Here is a 17,046-nt window from a genome sequence, read left to right as displayed (position 1 = left end):
TAATCAGACGGAAAAATGGAAGGGATCCGACACTTCGAAAAATGAAAATATCGGCCAAAGGAAGACAAGGGCCACGAAGGGCGTGAAAATTAAAGACTCCCTAGCCCTCGCAAACCTAATAGCGTTGGGGTCGGAAAAGAACAAGAGTTGACCAAGGGAGTTCGGATAGGATAGGTGAAAGTGAGGAGCCTGGCACAAGTAAGTGGAAGCAATGCCAGGACTCAACTAAGCCAATCAGGCATCTACCGCTCACCTTCTTTGCTCTAAACAGCTTGAGAAAGTCAATAGTCAAATCATTGCATACTTCATCAACAAGGGGATGCAATTGTTGTATCCTGAGAGTGTTGATGATTCTAAAGTCCTTCTCCTTGTCTCCGATGCTGCTTCCTACATGATTGCCACTGCATCTCTGCTGAAAACTTTCTATCCTTCTTTAATTCATGTTACTTGCATGGCCTATGCCTTTCATAGACTCGCAGAAACAGTTAGGGCCGAATTTCCTGCAGTAAATACTCTTATTTCAACAATGAAGAAAGTGTTCTGTAAGGCTCCATCAAGAATAGCCATCTTTCGAGAGAAACTCCCCTCAATTCCCCTTCCACCACAGCCAATCATCACCCGTTGGGGTTCCTGGATGGAAGCTGCCCTGTATTATGCAGAACATCTTGAGGAAATCACGACTGTGATAGACAATTTGCCTTTAACGGACAACTCTGCATGTGTGCCGTCTATCAAAGAGCTGTTAAATGATTGTTCCAGTGTTCAGAGAGACATTGCGTATATTCAGGCAAATTTTTCATTTCTTCCAGTCGCCATTACAAAAATGGAGGAAAAAGGAAACAGTTTCAAACAGCAATTTTCTCTAATTGAGGAAGCTGAGAATAACATACAAAGTGCTAGGGGAAAGGTAGGGGATAAAATAAGAGACAAGTGGTCTAGTGTACTGCAGAAGAACCCAGGTTATTCAGTGCTGAAAAGGGTACATCAGGTAATGGATGGGGAAAAGGTAGACTTACCAAGTGAAATTGAATTGAAAAATGTAGGTAAATTTCCCTATGCCCCTCTATCATCTGTGAGTGTGGAGCGCTCTTTTTCTAATTTCAAAATTATTTTAACAGACAAAAGACACCGCCTTACTGTGGAAAATTTGGAGAAGATTATTGTTATGTACTGTAAAGCAAACTACGAATGAAAGTACTGTAGGAATGTTCCTCACAAATAATAAACACATACTCCATTCGCGTTTACACCGTTATTGGATGCCTACAGTGCTGTAATTGTGTACAGTGATTTTAGTATTAAGGTTTTAGATCAGTACTGATAATGATATATCATATAATCCATAACTTTTTTTGACACATAACTTTTTTATATTGTTTTTTATAAATGTATTTTTTATTCTGTCCTAATGTTGCAGTTATTTCGGTTAAGAATAGGGATACCACGTTTGTTAAAGTAAAAGAGTATCACGTTACAGTTTAAGTGTATATTGTAATATTTTAAAGTCTATTTCCTGCCTATCCACACATTTTTAAAACATATTTTAAGTGCCTATTTTCTCTTTTAAAAGCCTATTTACTTGTTTTAAAAGCCTATTTTAGGCGCCTAAAACTATTTTTTTTTAGAGCCTAAAATCCCAGGTCTAGTGATGAGGTACAGTGGTTAGCTCTACGCCCAGCCGCCTTTGCCTCCAGGAATTAACCTGGTACTCATTTTTTGAGTAGGCTGAGTGGACCCCAGGGCCATATGCACCTCCGGAAGTGGAAATCTTGTTTCTTAAATTTTACGACTTCCTGACGGGGATCCGAACCCATGTCCTTCCGGGCGAACCGAGCACGCCTTTACCGCCTCGGCCAGGTAGCCCCCAGAAGCATCATCATCATCAAATTAAAGCATTATAAATCAGTCATACAACTAGAAATAACATACGCTAGTGAAACCATTTTCAAAACAACTAATACTGCAGCAATAGACAGAATACTCAAAATAGAAAGAATAATCAGAACATGTATAAACAGAAAATACCAAGAAAATGGGCACCGAGACTAGTTTCTAATGAAACAGTCTACAAAGAAATAGAACCGGTAATGAGCACTATCAGAAGGGGGGGGGGGGGGGGTAAATCTCATTCTTTGGTCACCTAATTAGAATGCCCAAAAATAGAATCAGCAAGATAATAATAGCAAAATTGTGGAACAGTAAGAGTAACATTATGTGGGTTAAAGAATTTAAAGAATTATGATCATTATAAAATGTCAAAGCCATTTCTTATTAACAGTGTTGATGTGGTTATTTTATTATTATTATTATTATTATTATTAATTATATACAGTCGTTTCAGCACACACTTTTTTAAAATATAACCGGTTTTCGGACACTAAGGTCCATCATCAGTGTTAGAATTTCAATTTAATTCCACATGAGATATGAAGGAACTACAAATCACAGTAGAGAATTTGAAAAACAAGACCCATAGAATCAAGGCACTTAAAATTATAGACACCAGACTACAGGCCAAGATCAAAAGGCGAACCATGGGAAGTGTGATTTCAGAGAAGGAGAGTAAATCAAGATCTGAGAGAATGAAGAAGTACTGGGCTGAAAGAAAATCAAAAAATCCATTGTATACTTGACTAGAGCTGTCCAATGAAGGCCATAAAATGTAAAATAAATGAATATAAATACTAACTGCTTCAGCTTAGATTTAATGATTTGTCCAGATCCTGTTAAGAGCAGTCCAAAGTTTCCTCAGTAAATGAAAACTGTATGCTGGGCATTTTCTGTTTAAATAGATATGAAAGGACACTGTAATATCAATGACTGTACATGATGTTCAGTCAATCAGTCTCCACTGATCTGCATTTAGGGCAGTCGCCCAGGTGGCAGATTCCTTATCTGTTGTTTTCCTAGCCTTTTCTTAAATGATCGCAAAGAAATTGGAAAATTATTGAACATTTCCCATGGTAAGTTATTCCAATCCCCAACTCCCCTTCCTATAAACGAATATTTTCCCCAATTTGTCCTCTTGAATTCCAACTGTATCTTCATATTGTAATCTTTCCTACTTTTAAAGACACCACTCGAACTTATTCGTCTACAGATGTCCTCCCACGCCATCTCTCCACTGACAGCTCAGAACATACCACTTAATCGACCAGCTCGTCTCCTTTCTCCCAAGTCTTCCCAGCCCAAACTTTGCAACATTTTTGTAACGCTACTCTTTTGTCGGAAATCGTACAGAACAAATCGAGCTGCTTTTCTTTGGATTTTTTCCAGTTCTTGAATCAAGTACTCCTGGTGAGGGTCCCATACACTGGAACCATACTCTAGTTGGGGTCTTACCAGAGACTTAAATGCCCTCTCCTTTACATCCTTACTACAACCCCTAAATACCCTCATCACCATGTGCAGAGATCTGTACCCTTTATTAACAATCACCTTGCCGTGGTGAGGAGGCTTGCGTGTCCCAATGAAGCAGATAGCCGAGCCGCAGGTGCAACCATATCGGATGGGTATCTGTTGAGAGACCAGACTAAGGAATGGTTCATCAAAAGGGGGGTAGCAGCCTTTCAGAAGTTGCAAGGGCGGCAGTGTAGATGATTGACTGATATGGCCTTGTAATAACACTAATAACACTCAACATGGCTTAGCTCTGTTGATACTGCTTCACGGCTGAAAGCAACGGGAAACTACAGCCGTAACTAACTCCCGATGACATGCAGCTCTCTCTGTATGAATGATGTACTGATGATGGCTTCCTCCCAGGTAAAATATTCCGGAGGTAAACTAGTCCCCCATTTGGATCTCCGGGTGGACTCTACACGAGAGGGGGCGATCATCAAGAAGATGGATACTGACATTCTGCGAGTCAGAGCGTGGAATGTTAGAAGTTTGAATCGTTGTGGTAGGTTAGAGAATCTGAAAAGAGAGATGGACAGACTAAAGTTAGATGTAGTTGGTATAAGTACTTTGGCAGGAAGAACAGGATTTTGGTCAGGCAACTACCGAATTATCAACACAAAATCAAACAGGGGTAATGCAGCAGTTGGTTTAATAATGAACAAGAAAATAGGGCAGCGGGTAAGCTACTACAACCAGCATAGTGAAAGAATTATTGTCGTCAAGATAGACACCAAACTAATGCCCACCACAATAGAGCAGGTCTATATGCCTACTAGTTCAGCGGGTGATGACGAAATCAAAAGAATATATGAAGAGATAGAAGATTTAATACAATATGTAAAAGGTGACGAGAATCTAATTGTGATGGGAGACTGGAATGCAGTGGTAGGCCAACGAAGAGAAGGTAATACAGTAGGAGAATTCGGATTGGGACAAAGGAACGAAAGAGGAAGTCGGCTGGTTGATTTTTGCACTGATCATAATTTAGTCCTTGCCAATACTTGGTTCAAACACCACAAACGACGGCTGTATACATGGACAAGACCTGGAGACACAGGAAGGTATCAAATAGACTTCATTATGATTCGGCAGACATTCAGAAACCAAGTGTTGGATTGCAAAACTTTCCCAGGAGCAGACATGGACTCTGACCACAACTTGTTGGTCATGAAATGCCATCTGAAGTTGAAGAAATTGAAGAAAGGAAAGAATGCAAAAAGATGGGATCTAGACATGTTGAAAGAAAAGAGTGTGAGGGATTGTTTCAAGGAACATATTGCTCAAGGGCTAAATGAAAAGGCTGAAGGAAACACAATAGAGGAAGAGTGGATAGTCATGAAAAATGAAGTCAGTAGGGCTGCTTAAGAAATGTTAGGAAGGAAGAAAAGATCAACTAAGAATCAGTGGATAACTCAGGAGATACTAGACCTGATTGATGAGCGACAAAAATACAAGAATGCTAGAAATGAAAAGGGCAGAAAAGAATACAGGCGATTAAAGAATCAAGTGGATAGAAAGTTCAAGGTAGCTAAGGAAGAATGGCTGAAGGAGAAGTGCAAGGATATCGAAGGTTGTATGGTCCTAGGAAAGGTAGATGCTGCATACAGGAAAATCAAGGAAACCTTTGGAGAAAGGAAATCTAGGTGTATGAATATTAAGTGCTCAGATGGAAAGCCACTTCTAGGGAAAGAAGACAAAGCAGAAAGATGGCAGGAGCATATCCAACAGTTGTATCAAGGTAAAGATGTAGATAATTTGGTTCTGGAACAAGAAGAGGCTGTAGATGCTGATGAAATGGGAGACCCAATTTTGAGGTCAGAGTTTGACAGAGCTGTGAGTGACCTAAATAGGAACAAGGCACCTGGAATTGATGACATTCCCTCTGAATTACTGACTGCCTTAGGAGAAACCAGCATGGCAAGGTTATTCCATTTAGTGTGCAAGATGTACGAGACAGGAGAAGTCCCATCCGATTTTCGGCAGAATGTTGTTATACCTATTCCCAAGAAAGCCAGTGCTGACAGGTGTGGAAACTGCCACACCATTAGTTTAGTATCTCATGCCTGCAAAATGTTAACACTATTATTTACAGAAGAATGGAAAAACAAGTTGAAGCTGAGTTGGGAGAAGATCAATTTGACTTCAGAAGAAATGTAGGAACACGTGAAGAAATCCTGACTTTATGTCTGATCTTAAAGGATCGAATCAAGGACAAGCCCACGTACATGGCATTCATAAATCTAGGAAAGGCATTCGATAATGTTGACTGGACCAAGCTATTTAAGATTCTGAAGGTGATTGGGATCAGATACCGAGAACGAAGAATTATGTACAATCTGTATAAAAATCAGTCTGCAGTGATAAGAATCGAGGGCTTTGAAAAAGAAGCAGCAATCCAGAAAGGAGTGAGGCAAGGCTGCAGTTTGTCCCCCCTCCTTTTCAATGTTTACATAGAACAGGCAGTAAAGGAAGTCAAAGAGGAATTTGGAAAGGGAATTGCAATCCAAAGAGAGGAAATCAAAACCTTGAGATTTGCCGATGATATTGTTATTTTATCTGAGACTGCAGAGGATCTCGATAAGCTGCTGAATGGTATGGACGAAGTCTTGGGTAAGGAGTATAAGATGAAAATAAATAAGTCCAAAACAAAAGTAATTGAGTGCAGTCAAATGAAGGCAGGTGGTGCAGGAAATATTAAATTAGGAAATGAAGTCTTAAAGGAAGTAGATGAATATTGTTACTTGGGTAGTAAAATAACTAACAATGGCAGAAGTAAGGAGGACATAAGGTGCAGACTAGCAGAAGGAAGGAAGAGCATTCTTAAGAAAAGAAACTTGCTCACTTCAAACATAGATATAGGAATTAGAAAGATGTTTTCGAGACTTTTGTGTGGAGCGTGGCATTGTATGGAAGTGAAACATGGACGATAACTAGCTCAGAAAGAAAGAGAGTAGAAGCTTTTGAAATGTGGTGTTACAGAAGAATGCTGAAGGTGAGATGGATAGATTGAATCACGAATGAAGAGATACTGAATCGAATTGGTGAGAGGAGATCGATTTGGCTAAATTTATTAAAATTATAAAATCCTTTTAATAACAACCACCTACTCAATACATTATATTACTCATTGAATTATTACATTATATTACTCATTGAATTATTTTATAATTCAATGAGTAATATAATGTATTGAGTAGGTGGTTGTTATTAAAAGGATTTTATAATTTTAATATATTGTCCTCAATACGGTTCTATTATGAGATTAATTACATGTAACTTGGCTAAATTTGACGAGAAGAAGAGATAGAATGATAGGACACATCTTAAGACATCCAGGACTTGTTCAGTTGGTTTTTGAAGGAAGTGTAGGTGGTAAGAACGGTAGGGGTAGACCAAGATATGAATATGACAAGCAGGTTAGAGCAGATGTAGGAGGGCCAATGACCTTCGATGTTAGGCTCCTTAAAACAACAAGCATCATCATCATCATCAGATGTAGGATGCAGTAGTTATGTAGAAATGAAAAGGTTAGCACAGGATAGGGTGGCATGGAGACCTTTATCAAACCAGTCTATGGACTGATGACTCAAACAACAACAACAATAGTGAAGATACATTAAGTTCACAATCTCATTCAGTCTCTGTAAGGAGAAGAGTGGGAGTTTATAAACTTTAAGAAAAGATTGACATAGCAAAGCTGAAATAGTTTGATCACATTATGAGAATGCCAGGGGAGAGAATTCCCAAGAGAACGTTCATGGATGCAGATGATTGCAGAGAGGCCAAGCGACAGCTTAGAATGAGATGAAGGAGCTCTGTAATGGACTGTACTGAAACTAGAGGGGTCAATAACGATGCAATTAGGGGCACGCAGCTGTGAGCTTGCATTCCAGAGATAATAGGTTTTTCTGTGGCTTCCCATTTTCAAACCAAACATGCTTGGGTTGTACCTTAATTAAGGTCATGATTGCGTACTTCCTGCTCCTAGCCCTTTCCTATCCCATCGTTGCCATAAGACCTATCTGTGTTGGTGCGACGTAAAGCAACTTGTTTAAAATAAAGAAAAGCAATATGTTCTAGAAGAGTAGTGCTGGAAAGATGAAGCAAGATGGAGGGCATTACCACACTCAGAGAAAATCTGGGAAAAAAGAATGGATGACAAAGAAAATAATACTAGCCATCTATGAAGGAGTACCCAAAAATAACCAGAATAACATTGCCTTGGGCGAAGCTTGTGTAGAACGTATTTCTGCCACTAGGCATATATAGCGCAACTCATTGCCAGTTCAGTGCCTCCTGTGTTGTCGACCTGTCTTGTTCTGTTCATGTACTGGGATTGTTTTTTTGCTAGTGTTGTTTTGTTGTTGTTTCATTTTTTATGATGGCAAGTTTAAGTGAACAACGTGCAGCTGTGAAATTTTGTTTTCTTCTTGGTAATAATGCTGCTGAAACTGTTTTAATGTTGAAAACAGCTTACAAAGATGACTCTATGGGGAAAAAACTCAAGTGTACGAGTGGTTTGCTCAGTTTAAAAATGGCGACATGTCAGTTGATGACTGTCGCGAGCACCGATTCGCAACATGTCCTTCCGTGGGAAATTATGGGGTGAGCTCGTCGAACGAGATTCGATTCGTGACCTCCCAGTCAGAAATCCCTAATACTCATGAGTCGTTTAAGTGTAATATATAAAAGGAAGATACAGCAAGAAACAGTGGAAGTGAATGAGTAAGTGTAATAGAATATCAGTGCAGTGAATAAGTGCAGAATTGCAATTATGATTAAAAGCATTTCTTAAAGCTAGTCTCAACTTGGAACATTTCAGTGAGCTGAGAATGAGGCAAACTTGTGCAATCAGAATATTGGTCAGAGAAACAAGTAAACAAACTACAAGGTCATAGTTAGAAGCTTTTAGAGGGTGGACCAGGAAAAGCAAACCTGTTGTTGGTCAGGTAGCAAGGTGCCCTGTAAAAATAAGAACGCACGCTGTGGTGCAATAATTCTTTCTAGAAAGAATCTCTGGAAGGTCACCAGTCACATGTACATCCATGAGACAGGTGGGACCACACTTGAAGTAACCAGTAGGAAACTAACAGATCAGGGATGTGAGGGAACATAGTAGTAGGGGATAACTTGTTCCAGAAGCTCAGAGAAATGATAAAGGGGAGTGACAAGGGAGCCTCTTGGTCATTCGGTCATTCTGGTCCTTCTGTGGTAGTAATCCTGGTGTCATTCAGGCAGTTATTCTATTAACATTGGAAAGGAACGTTCTCTTGGGAAGGGACGGACACTAGATCACTTGGCAGAGAAGAGACTCTTTATAATAAAGTCAGCGAAGATAGCATTATATGAAGTTAGTCAGATTAGGCAGTAGTTGAGCCTGCCATCAGTTAGTGAAGACAGCAGTATAAGAAGTTATTTAAATTAGGCAGCAATTAAGACTGTCAAACAGTAGAACTCGTTAGCTCCCACAGGGTAAAATACAGAGACAGTACTTAGAGAACTCACTGAGTGTTCGAAGGAGACTGTAGCTTCAGTTAGCATTCACCTTAGAGTTCTGTGTTTGTGTCCTGAAGCCGTCAGGGAAGATTCATAGGAACATCACAACGAGGATTCAAGAGAGAAGCAAGAAGCTTGATAACCCGAGATAAGTATCAACTAGTTAAGAAACTTTAAAGACTGAAGGGAATTTATAAAAGTTGTAAAGTGAATCATAGAAGTGTGTGTATTTTCCAAGGAAGTCAGAGACTGATAAACTGGTTATTTAAAAGTAATATTGAGAAGAGAATAATTACAAGTGTGATGTAATATTATTGGAAGGATATATTTGATAGTTTGTTTAAATTAGACTAAGAATTTAATGGTGTCAGAAGGTGTCTTATATAAAGGTCAATCTGATATTCGAACCCAAGTCCTCAGCCTGACCTGTTCATAGAATACGACATGACAAACCTCGTTTTGGACGTCCATCAACTGCCCAAATCGACGAAAATGTTGAAAAAATTCAAGAGCTTGCGTTCACAGACCGTCGACAGACAATTGATCAACTGTCAGAGATTAGTGGGTAATCTTGGAGCTCGGTTTAGCGAATTTTAAGGGAAGACTGGGAATGAAAAGGTTTGCTTCCAAGTTTGTTTCTCAGGTTCTGACTGACAATCGAGTTGAAACATGTCATGTTTTGAAACAACAGCTTGAAACTGATCCAGATTTTCTGTCAAAGGTCATTACTGGTGATGAGTTATGTTGCTATTCAACATAATATTCAACCGCTTGCAGCCATGTACCCCACCTAGTTAGAATTGGCTTAGGCGGCAATGGAATCTCTGGGTACATTTCTTTCAAAAGATGAACTCTTCTGTGGGCTTTGAGAAAAACTTTTTTCAGTGAGGAAATCAATAAATCTACTTTGGAATAACTGCCTCTTACCACTTCTGCCACACGATTAGAGGCATGTACTACATATGTTAAATGAGTCATCTTAGGATATACAACACATAATGCTTCTCCGGCTTTTATCATATAAGATGCGGCATTGCTAATAAAAAGTAAAACTTTATTCTACTTAACGCCCTGTTGCCAGAGGATACCCATAGCCTCGTTGAACAGTTTTGCTATAGTTTTGTTATCACACTTTTCTAGAACATCACAGTGTAAGAGAATCCGTTTACAATAATCTTCGCTTAACAAACCAATGATTATGTTGCCACTTAGCTTGCCTTCTTTGTCTGTTGTCTTATCAGTCGAAACCCAGTTTGGACCGTCTTTAATCTCTTGCCTTATCTTTCGAACAGTTTCATCGTATAGGACTGAACAGTACGTTTTTCTGAACATTGACTCTTCCGGGGAGGATTGTTTAGTATATTTCTCTAGGAATTCCCTGAAGCACTGATTATTCAGTTTTAAGAGAGGTATGTCAGGAGACATGAGAGCACGGCAGAGATCAGCGTTGAACTCAGACGTTACACTGGAAGTTGTTGGTTGTGTCAGAAACAACTGTCTCTGTTTGGAATCTCGTTGTTTGATAGCCTGGTGTTTACTGGTTGAAACGTGCTGTTGCACAAGGAACCTTTGAGTAGATGTCACTGTACAATGACACAAATTACAAAATAATATCTTACTGTTAGTTGATAAACCATCTTCTTTAAATTCTGGTACGTAACTTCAATTTTAAGCTGGTTGACTGAGCTACTTTAGGCATATTGTAACAACGTTAATGTCTTCAATGAATATCAATATACAACTGCACACACTGAACGTACAAGAACACTATGATCCGTCTCACTGCTAATTCAAACTCTGAATGACTGGTAGTGAACTAGATGGAGTTATGAAGCAATCAAAGGGAATGCCCGAATTACGGACTAATCCGGAAACCACTAGCACATCGTCAATGAATGAGATTTCTCTAGTTACGAAGTTATGACACAGACACAGTCGATGTTATGTAATGCAGCTTATCAATGCTGTAAGTGTGATTCAGATAGTCACGGTATGCCCAGACGTGAACAGGCGTGATAATGACCTTCACACCTGTTGAAATATTAATTTTTCGAATATAGATTTTTAATTTATTTCTCCGTTATTGAGAGGACTGCTAATCTAATATAATCTAATACTTTTTAGCCAGAATATGGACTACATTGATTTTAATGACGAAGTATATGGAACATATGTGCTAAACTCCAAAATATGGAAAATGAATACTCCATTTTTCAACTCCACACGTCATGATTCGTAAAGATAATGCAAAATATAATTAATTTTTGCTTCCTAAAGAGATATGGATTTACATATAAATCCATTCCCTGATCATAAGCATTGATGTTTACCCTCATTTTTCATCTTCTTTTTAAACACTATTCAGCAAGAAATTTTGAAGTTCTTAACCCGTCCGTGTCGCCATTCCTTAAAGTGTCATGTTTGCACCTGAATAATTGCCAAGCTAGCATTAAACTTCACCTACGTTTTTGTCATCGTGAACTTCAGCACAGCTGGTATCCAAAATATTTGGGCATTACATTTGATCGCACACTATCTTACAAACAACATCCTATGAGTCTGTCCAAAAAGCTCAAAACATGCAATAATATCCTTTAGAAATTGTGTGGGGTCAAGTTGGGGTTCCTCAGCAAAGACTTTTAATATCCTCTGCTTTGGGACTGGTTTTCTCCTGTGCTGAGCACTGTGCACCAGTTTGGCTGAATAGCCCATATACAAGACTAATTGATACTCAACTGAATGCTAGCATGTGCTTAATATCTGGTACTATCCAGTCCACACCCCTTTATTTGCTCCCAATTCTGTCACGTATAATGCTGCTTGATTTAAGATCAAATGCTCTCATTCGAGAGTACAAGAAGTTAGAAATGAACCCCCGACTGCCTGTTTTGGATGATATTTCCATTCTTAAGATAACGAGACTCAAGTCACGTCATCCATCTTTGCGTGAGGCTGTCACATTGGCTGATGGGAATTTTCACCCTTTAGAAGAATGGAAAAGTCGCTAGATAGTTGCCACAGATAGTTCCTTACACAATATCTTTTCTGGTTCTGGTGAACATCTTCCTGATGGACGTCATCTACCACGTAAGCTTTGGACCACGCTGAATCAGATGAGAGCAATTCATGGACGATGCAGGGTGCCCTTTATAAGTGGAAATATATTTCATCACCAGAGTGCGACTGTGGTGCCTCTCGACAGACGATCCCCCATATTGCAAGTTAATGTACACGACGTTTCTACACAGGTAGCCCTAGTGACTTTTTGGAACCAACAGAGGAAGCCATACAGTGGATCACCCAACTGGACATTCTGCTATAACTAAATCTTGCTCCCAAGAAACATGTTTCTTGTCTGTGTGTATTTGTAAATATTATGTACTTGTATATATGTATATAACTTGTTGCCATACACCAATAGTAATAATAACCTGTCCATGTGTTTAATTTTTAATTTAATTGTCCTTGTACTTTGTGGCGTTCAAATAATTCAAAGGAATTAGGGTTTTTCAACCTTCTTAGATACAAAACAGCAATTGTTTTATATCATTTTTTTAAATTTTGTGTTTTATTTTTGATTAAATGTTTTTGTAATCTTTTAATTTTATCTTGTACTGTTGACGTTAGCTGAAGATGGTCCATACTAGGACAAAGACATATCCTCATTTGAGATTATATTTACTATTTTTATAACCAAATTAGTTGTACAATATTGAACAGGTAGATGTTTATTTAAAGAAAATTTCCTTGTGGAAATTCTTTGTTCTAAAAAAATAACTGTTCTTAGTTGAAGTGTGCTCTGTCTCTTCTACTACTCATCTCTGGTAGATGGCATTACAGCTGCAATTGTACAAAAAGTTGGCCTGTCAATGATGGTTACAACATCTAGATTTTAATTTTAAAATTTGAGTTGTATTATGGATATATTAGGTACTATTATATGTCTTAAGTATGTCCTTGAGGTGTTAAGGCACATTGTGTGCTGAGACCGCCCAGTGAGTCTCGTCGTCCAAAAGTAACTCACGAACCCCTGTGGGTGGGGGATGCAGACTAAGAATACACCCACGGTATCCCTTGCCTGTCGTAAGAGGCGGCCAAGGGATGATCAAATTAGAACCATGAGACTACTTGTGATTAGTACCACCACGTGCGGAACACCATTGGTCGATTTTACTTGCGCGTAGACCACTATGTTAGGTACCAAATAGGTTTGTGATTAGTAGCAATAGAGTACCTTCCCAGCTTCTACAATACCTGTGATTCGTACCCCTGTATGAACAACACCATGGTTCTGCCTTGCCTATGCTTAGTACCCACTATGTGAGGAACACCATGGGATTGTGCGAGTCCCTGTGGTTAGTCCACTTATGTGAGGAACGCCATAGGTTTGCATTGCCTGTAAATAGCGCCGCTGTCTGCGAAACACCATAAGTCTGTGTTACATGTGCGAATTTCATTACCTGTGAGTAGTACCATAATGTGTGGAATACCGCAAGTCTACACTACTTTTGATCACCGCAACATGACAAATAGTATGGATCTATTTTCCTAGCGATAAGTACCATTATGAGGGGACGATGACCTGGATTTTGGACCTATTTCGACTACAAGCATCATCGATTCAGTATTGTGCTTTACACGCAGTCCCTTGGCCAGTAATACTATTATTTAATGCTAGTTTCTGGGAATGTGGGTCATTGCGGGTCAGATCCACTGATTGTTTTAACTTCAAATCCATCCATTCATTCTTCGTCCTCACGTTTTCGAATCTGGTCAGTGGAGGATTCTGGATTTTTAAATTGTCACAACATTTTGTCTCGTTTTGTACCATTAGGGGCCGATGACCTAGATGTTAGGCCCTTTTAAACAAGCATCATCATCAAAATAACACAAAGTTTACTTTTTCCTCTTTTTTTTCCTGCGTAGCACACTTTTCTTTCCATCTTCAGCTCTATTCTGTTCTTCCATCCTGTTAATATTTCATTGCACTTTATTTTATTTTTTAATTTCATTTTTATTTATTATTTCTTCTATGGCATTCATCCTTAATTCGTCAGATTACTTCACTGTTTACTTCACAGGTATATATGATGGAACAAGAAAAATCTAAATTGGAGCTCAGTAAGCTAGAGTACAGTGAGCCATCTAGTGACGAACGAAAGTACAACTTACTGTAGACCAACAGTAAAGCATTCTTAAATTCAAGTCTTGCTTGTGAACGGACAAGATTTTCTTCTGAAGACGCGGAGCGGAGCAAAGTTATCTGTGAAACATAAAGCATTTCACCTTGTTTTCTTGACACTCAAAAAAGAAAAGAAAAAGCTTATTATCATGTCTACAATTACGAGCTGTGAAAGCATCAGTGAAAATATCTACACAAATAATTTGCTCTGACTGGATGATTGATATTTATTTTATCTATCTATATCATAAATACGTCCCATCATGATTGCTAATTCTTGTGAATCTCTGTGTATTTTGTATACTGTATGCAAAACTAAAAATTACATAAAAATTTACACTATAGTTATGAAGTACATTATATCCAGTATTTTTCTCTTCCAGAGATAGTCCACTGAACTCCTACTGCCATGGAGTTTGCCGAGTTAATCCTGACTCCCAAGCTGGATGGTGTGGTGTTACATGGCCCATTCATGAAACCTGTTGATGGAACACTCTGTATAACTGGACATCACTTGATACTATCTTCTCGCAAGGAAGGCGAGGAGGAGGAATTATGGGTTGGTATCAAAAATCCAACAATCTTTCATAGTTGTCTCAGTATTCTATTTGACTGATGATTGATTTTAATGACCAGAAGTTAATTTGTCATTATCTGCATGTATTCATTTTTCTTTAAACCATAGTGATCCTTTTATCATCGCTAGTGTGTCATTTGGCTGTCTCCTCAAGAAGGTTTTGAAATCCTTAACATAAGTTTTCAGACCAAGCTATACGTTCACACTGTCATAATATTAACAACATTGACTTAGGTATTGGCAATATTGTCTACTTCATGGCTAAATGGTTAGCATGCCAGCCTTTGGTCACAGGAGACCCGGGTTCAATTCCCAGCAGGGTCGGGAATTTTAACCATCATTGGTTAGTTTCGCTGGCACGGGGGCTGGGTGTATGTGTGGTTGTTATCATCATTTCATCCTCATCACGACGCGCAGGTCGCCTACGGGAGTCATTTCAAAAGACCTGCATTTGGCAAGCCAAACATGTCCTCGGACACTCCCAGCACTAAAAGCCATACGCCATTTCATATCAGTGACAATATTGAGAAATATAGTATGAAAATCAGTGTGGAGAAGACCAAACAGTGGTGATGACAAGAGGAGAAAGAGAAGGCAAAGCAGTCGTTAGTATCTGGGGACAAAACCTTGATGTTGTTGAGTGCTTCAAATATTTGGAAAGTGAAATAATGTAAGAGGCAAGGTTGGATAAGGAGATCAACAGAAGGGTGCAACCAGGAAATATGAGGGGTGATCAAATATAAGCAGGATTTTATTTTTTATTTAAATTTTTATTGAAAAACACAAGGCAATTGCAATTTATTTTTCCACATAGTTCCCTGCTTTGGAAATGCATTTGTCCAAGTGTATGGGCAGCTTTTTGATGCCCTCATCATAAAAAGAACAGTTTCATGTCACCAGCCAGTTGCGCATGAGGTCTTCCACACTCTCATCATCTTCAAATCGTTGCCCTCCTAGAGCTTCTTTAAGTGCTCCGAACCAATGGAAATTTTAGGACGAAAAGTCCGGGCTGTAAGGAGTATGATAAAGTTTAGTCCAGTGCATTTCCTGTAGCTTTACAGAACTGTAGGTCGTTTGTGATGATTGCTTGACAGCTCCCATAACTGACTCCGACTTGTTCTGCAATTTCTGATACTGTCGCGTGTCGCTCATCATCAGTAATGCCTTTAAGCGCAAAAGTGTTTTCGTCTGTAATGCTGGTCCGAGGACGGCGATCATGTTGCTGATTTTTCACACGTTCTCGTCCTTCCTTGAACTTTTTATGCCAGGCAAACACAAGCATCCTTGACAATCACGAAACTGTGCAGTCAATCTCTGGCAAATTTCCACCGCTGTAACTCCTTCACGAGCAAGCAATTTTATAATTATGCGTTGCACAGTGGAGGGGTGCACCTGTTGCCCTGACATTGTGAGCGCTCCTGACAAAACGGCAGGAAATATCTAACAGCACTCTCCCCCCACTCCTAACAGTCCCTCCTAAGCATAGCAGAACCACAAAGCCAGTCCTGCCAACTGTTGATGTACAGGTACAAAAATCCTGTTTATATTTGATCGACCTTCGTACATTCTACCAGAATGTAAGCAACCTGGTGTGCAAGAGAGAAGTTTCTATGAAATGTAAAGAGATAATGTACAAGATGTACTATACCCCTATATTAACATATGCATCACAGACTTGGACTTTGACAGCAAGAAATGTGAGTAAATTCAGGCCAGTGAGAGGAAGGTTCCTGAGGAGTATAATAGGGAAGACAAGGAGAGACAAAGTAAGATATGTTGAGGTCAGAAAAGAGATAGGGGTAGAAAATCTGAGTGACAAGATGGAGAAGAATAAATTGAGATGGTTTGGACATGTTGCGAGGATGGAGGAGGAAAGGATACGAAAATAAATGTTAGAGGCTAAGATAAAAGGAAAGAGGGAAAGAGGGAGGCCCAGAGCTAGATGGATGGACTCTGTCAAACACAGTATAAGAAAAAGAAGACTGGACTGGAGTACAATTACTGAAGAGGAGTGGTGGAAGGAGAGGCAACGGTGGAGAAGTGCCATCAACACCCAGACCTGACAGGAGCTGGACAAGGGGAATTGAAAATGATGACTTTCGGATTGGAGCCCGCCTGGTGGTGATGATTGTTAAGGCGTCAAATCTCTCTGGTCCCACACTGTAGTTAGCCGGTTTGAGTCCCTTCAGAATCCCAAATTGTATGCTTATCAAGAGCAGTTGTTACGGTGTTGTTTGCCAGATGTCCCTGTGGGTGGAGGAATCCCGTGCCTGTCGTCGTAAGAGGAGACTAAAAGGTGGACTTGGAACTCTAAGCTTGGTGGCCACAGTTCCCCTGGCTGAGATGCTTCCACTTATTTGTATCAGGCTCCTTGCTCCATTGGTCTCTT

The 17,046-nt window shown here is 39.4% G+C and overlaps 1 protein-coding gene across 1 annotated transcript in view; it reads left to right on the top strand.

Annotated features, from left to right (window-relative positions):
• The window catches only part of LOC136885570 (myotubularin-related protein 9), a 121,152-nt gene that overhangs the window by 31,173 nt on the left and 72,933 nt on the right, over positions 1 to 17,046 (top strand). The window contains exon 2 of the mRNA XM_067158218.2: positions 14,464 to 14,639. Coding sequence (XP_067014319.1) covers positions 14,490 to 14,639 — 150 coding nt within the window. The 5' untranslated portion in view covers positions 14,464 to 14,489. The remainder of the gene's footprint in view (positions 1 to 14,463; positions 14,640 to 17,046) is intronic.

The sequence above is a fragment of the Anabrus simplex genome, chromosome 14 (assembly GCF_040414725.1).
Source record: "Anabrus simplex isolate iqAnaSimp1 chromosome 14, ASM4041472v1, whole genome shotgun sequence".
In the NCBI taxonomy this organism is placed as follows: Eukaryota; Metazoa; Arthropoda; class Insecta; order Orthoptera; family Tettigoniidae; genus Anabrus; species Anabrus simplex.
Note: the sequence above shows the minus strand (reverse complement) of the source record. Positions and strands in the feature narration are given on the sequence as shown.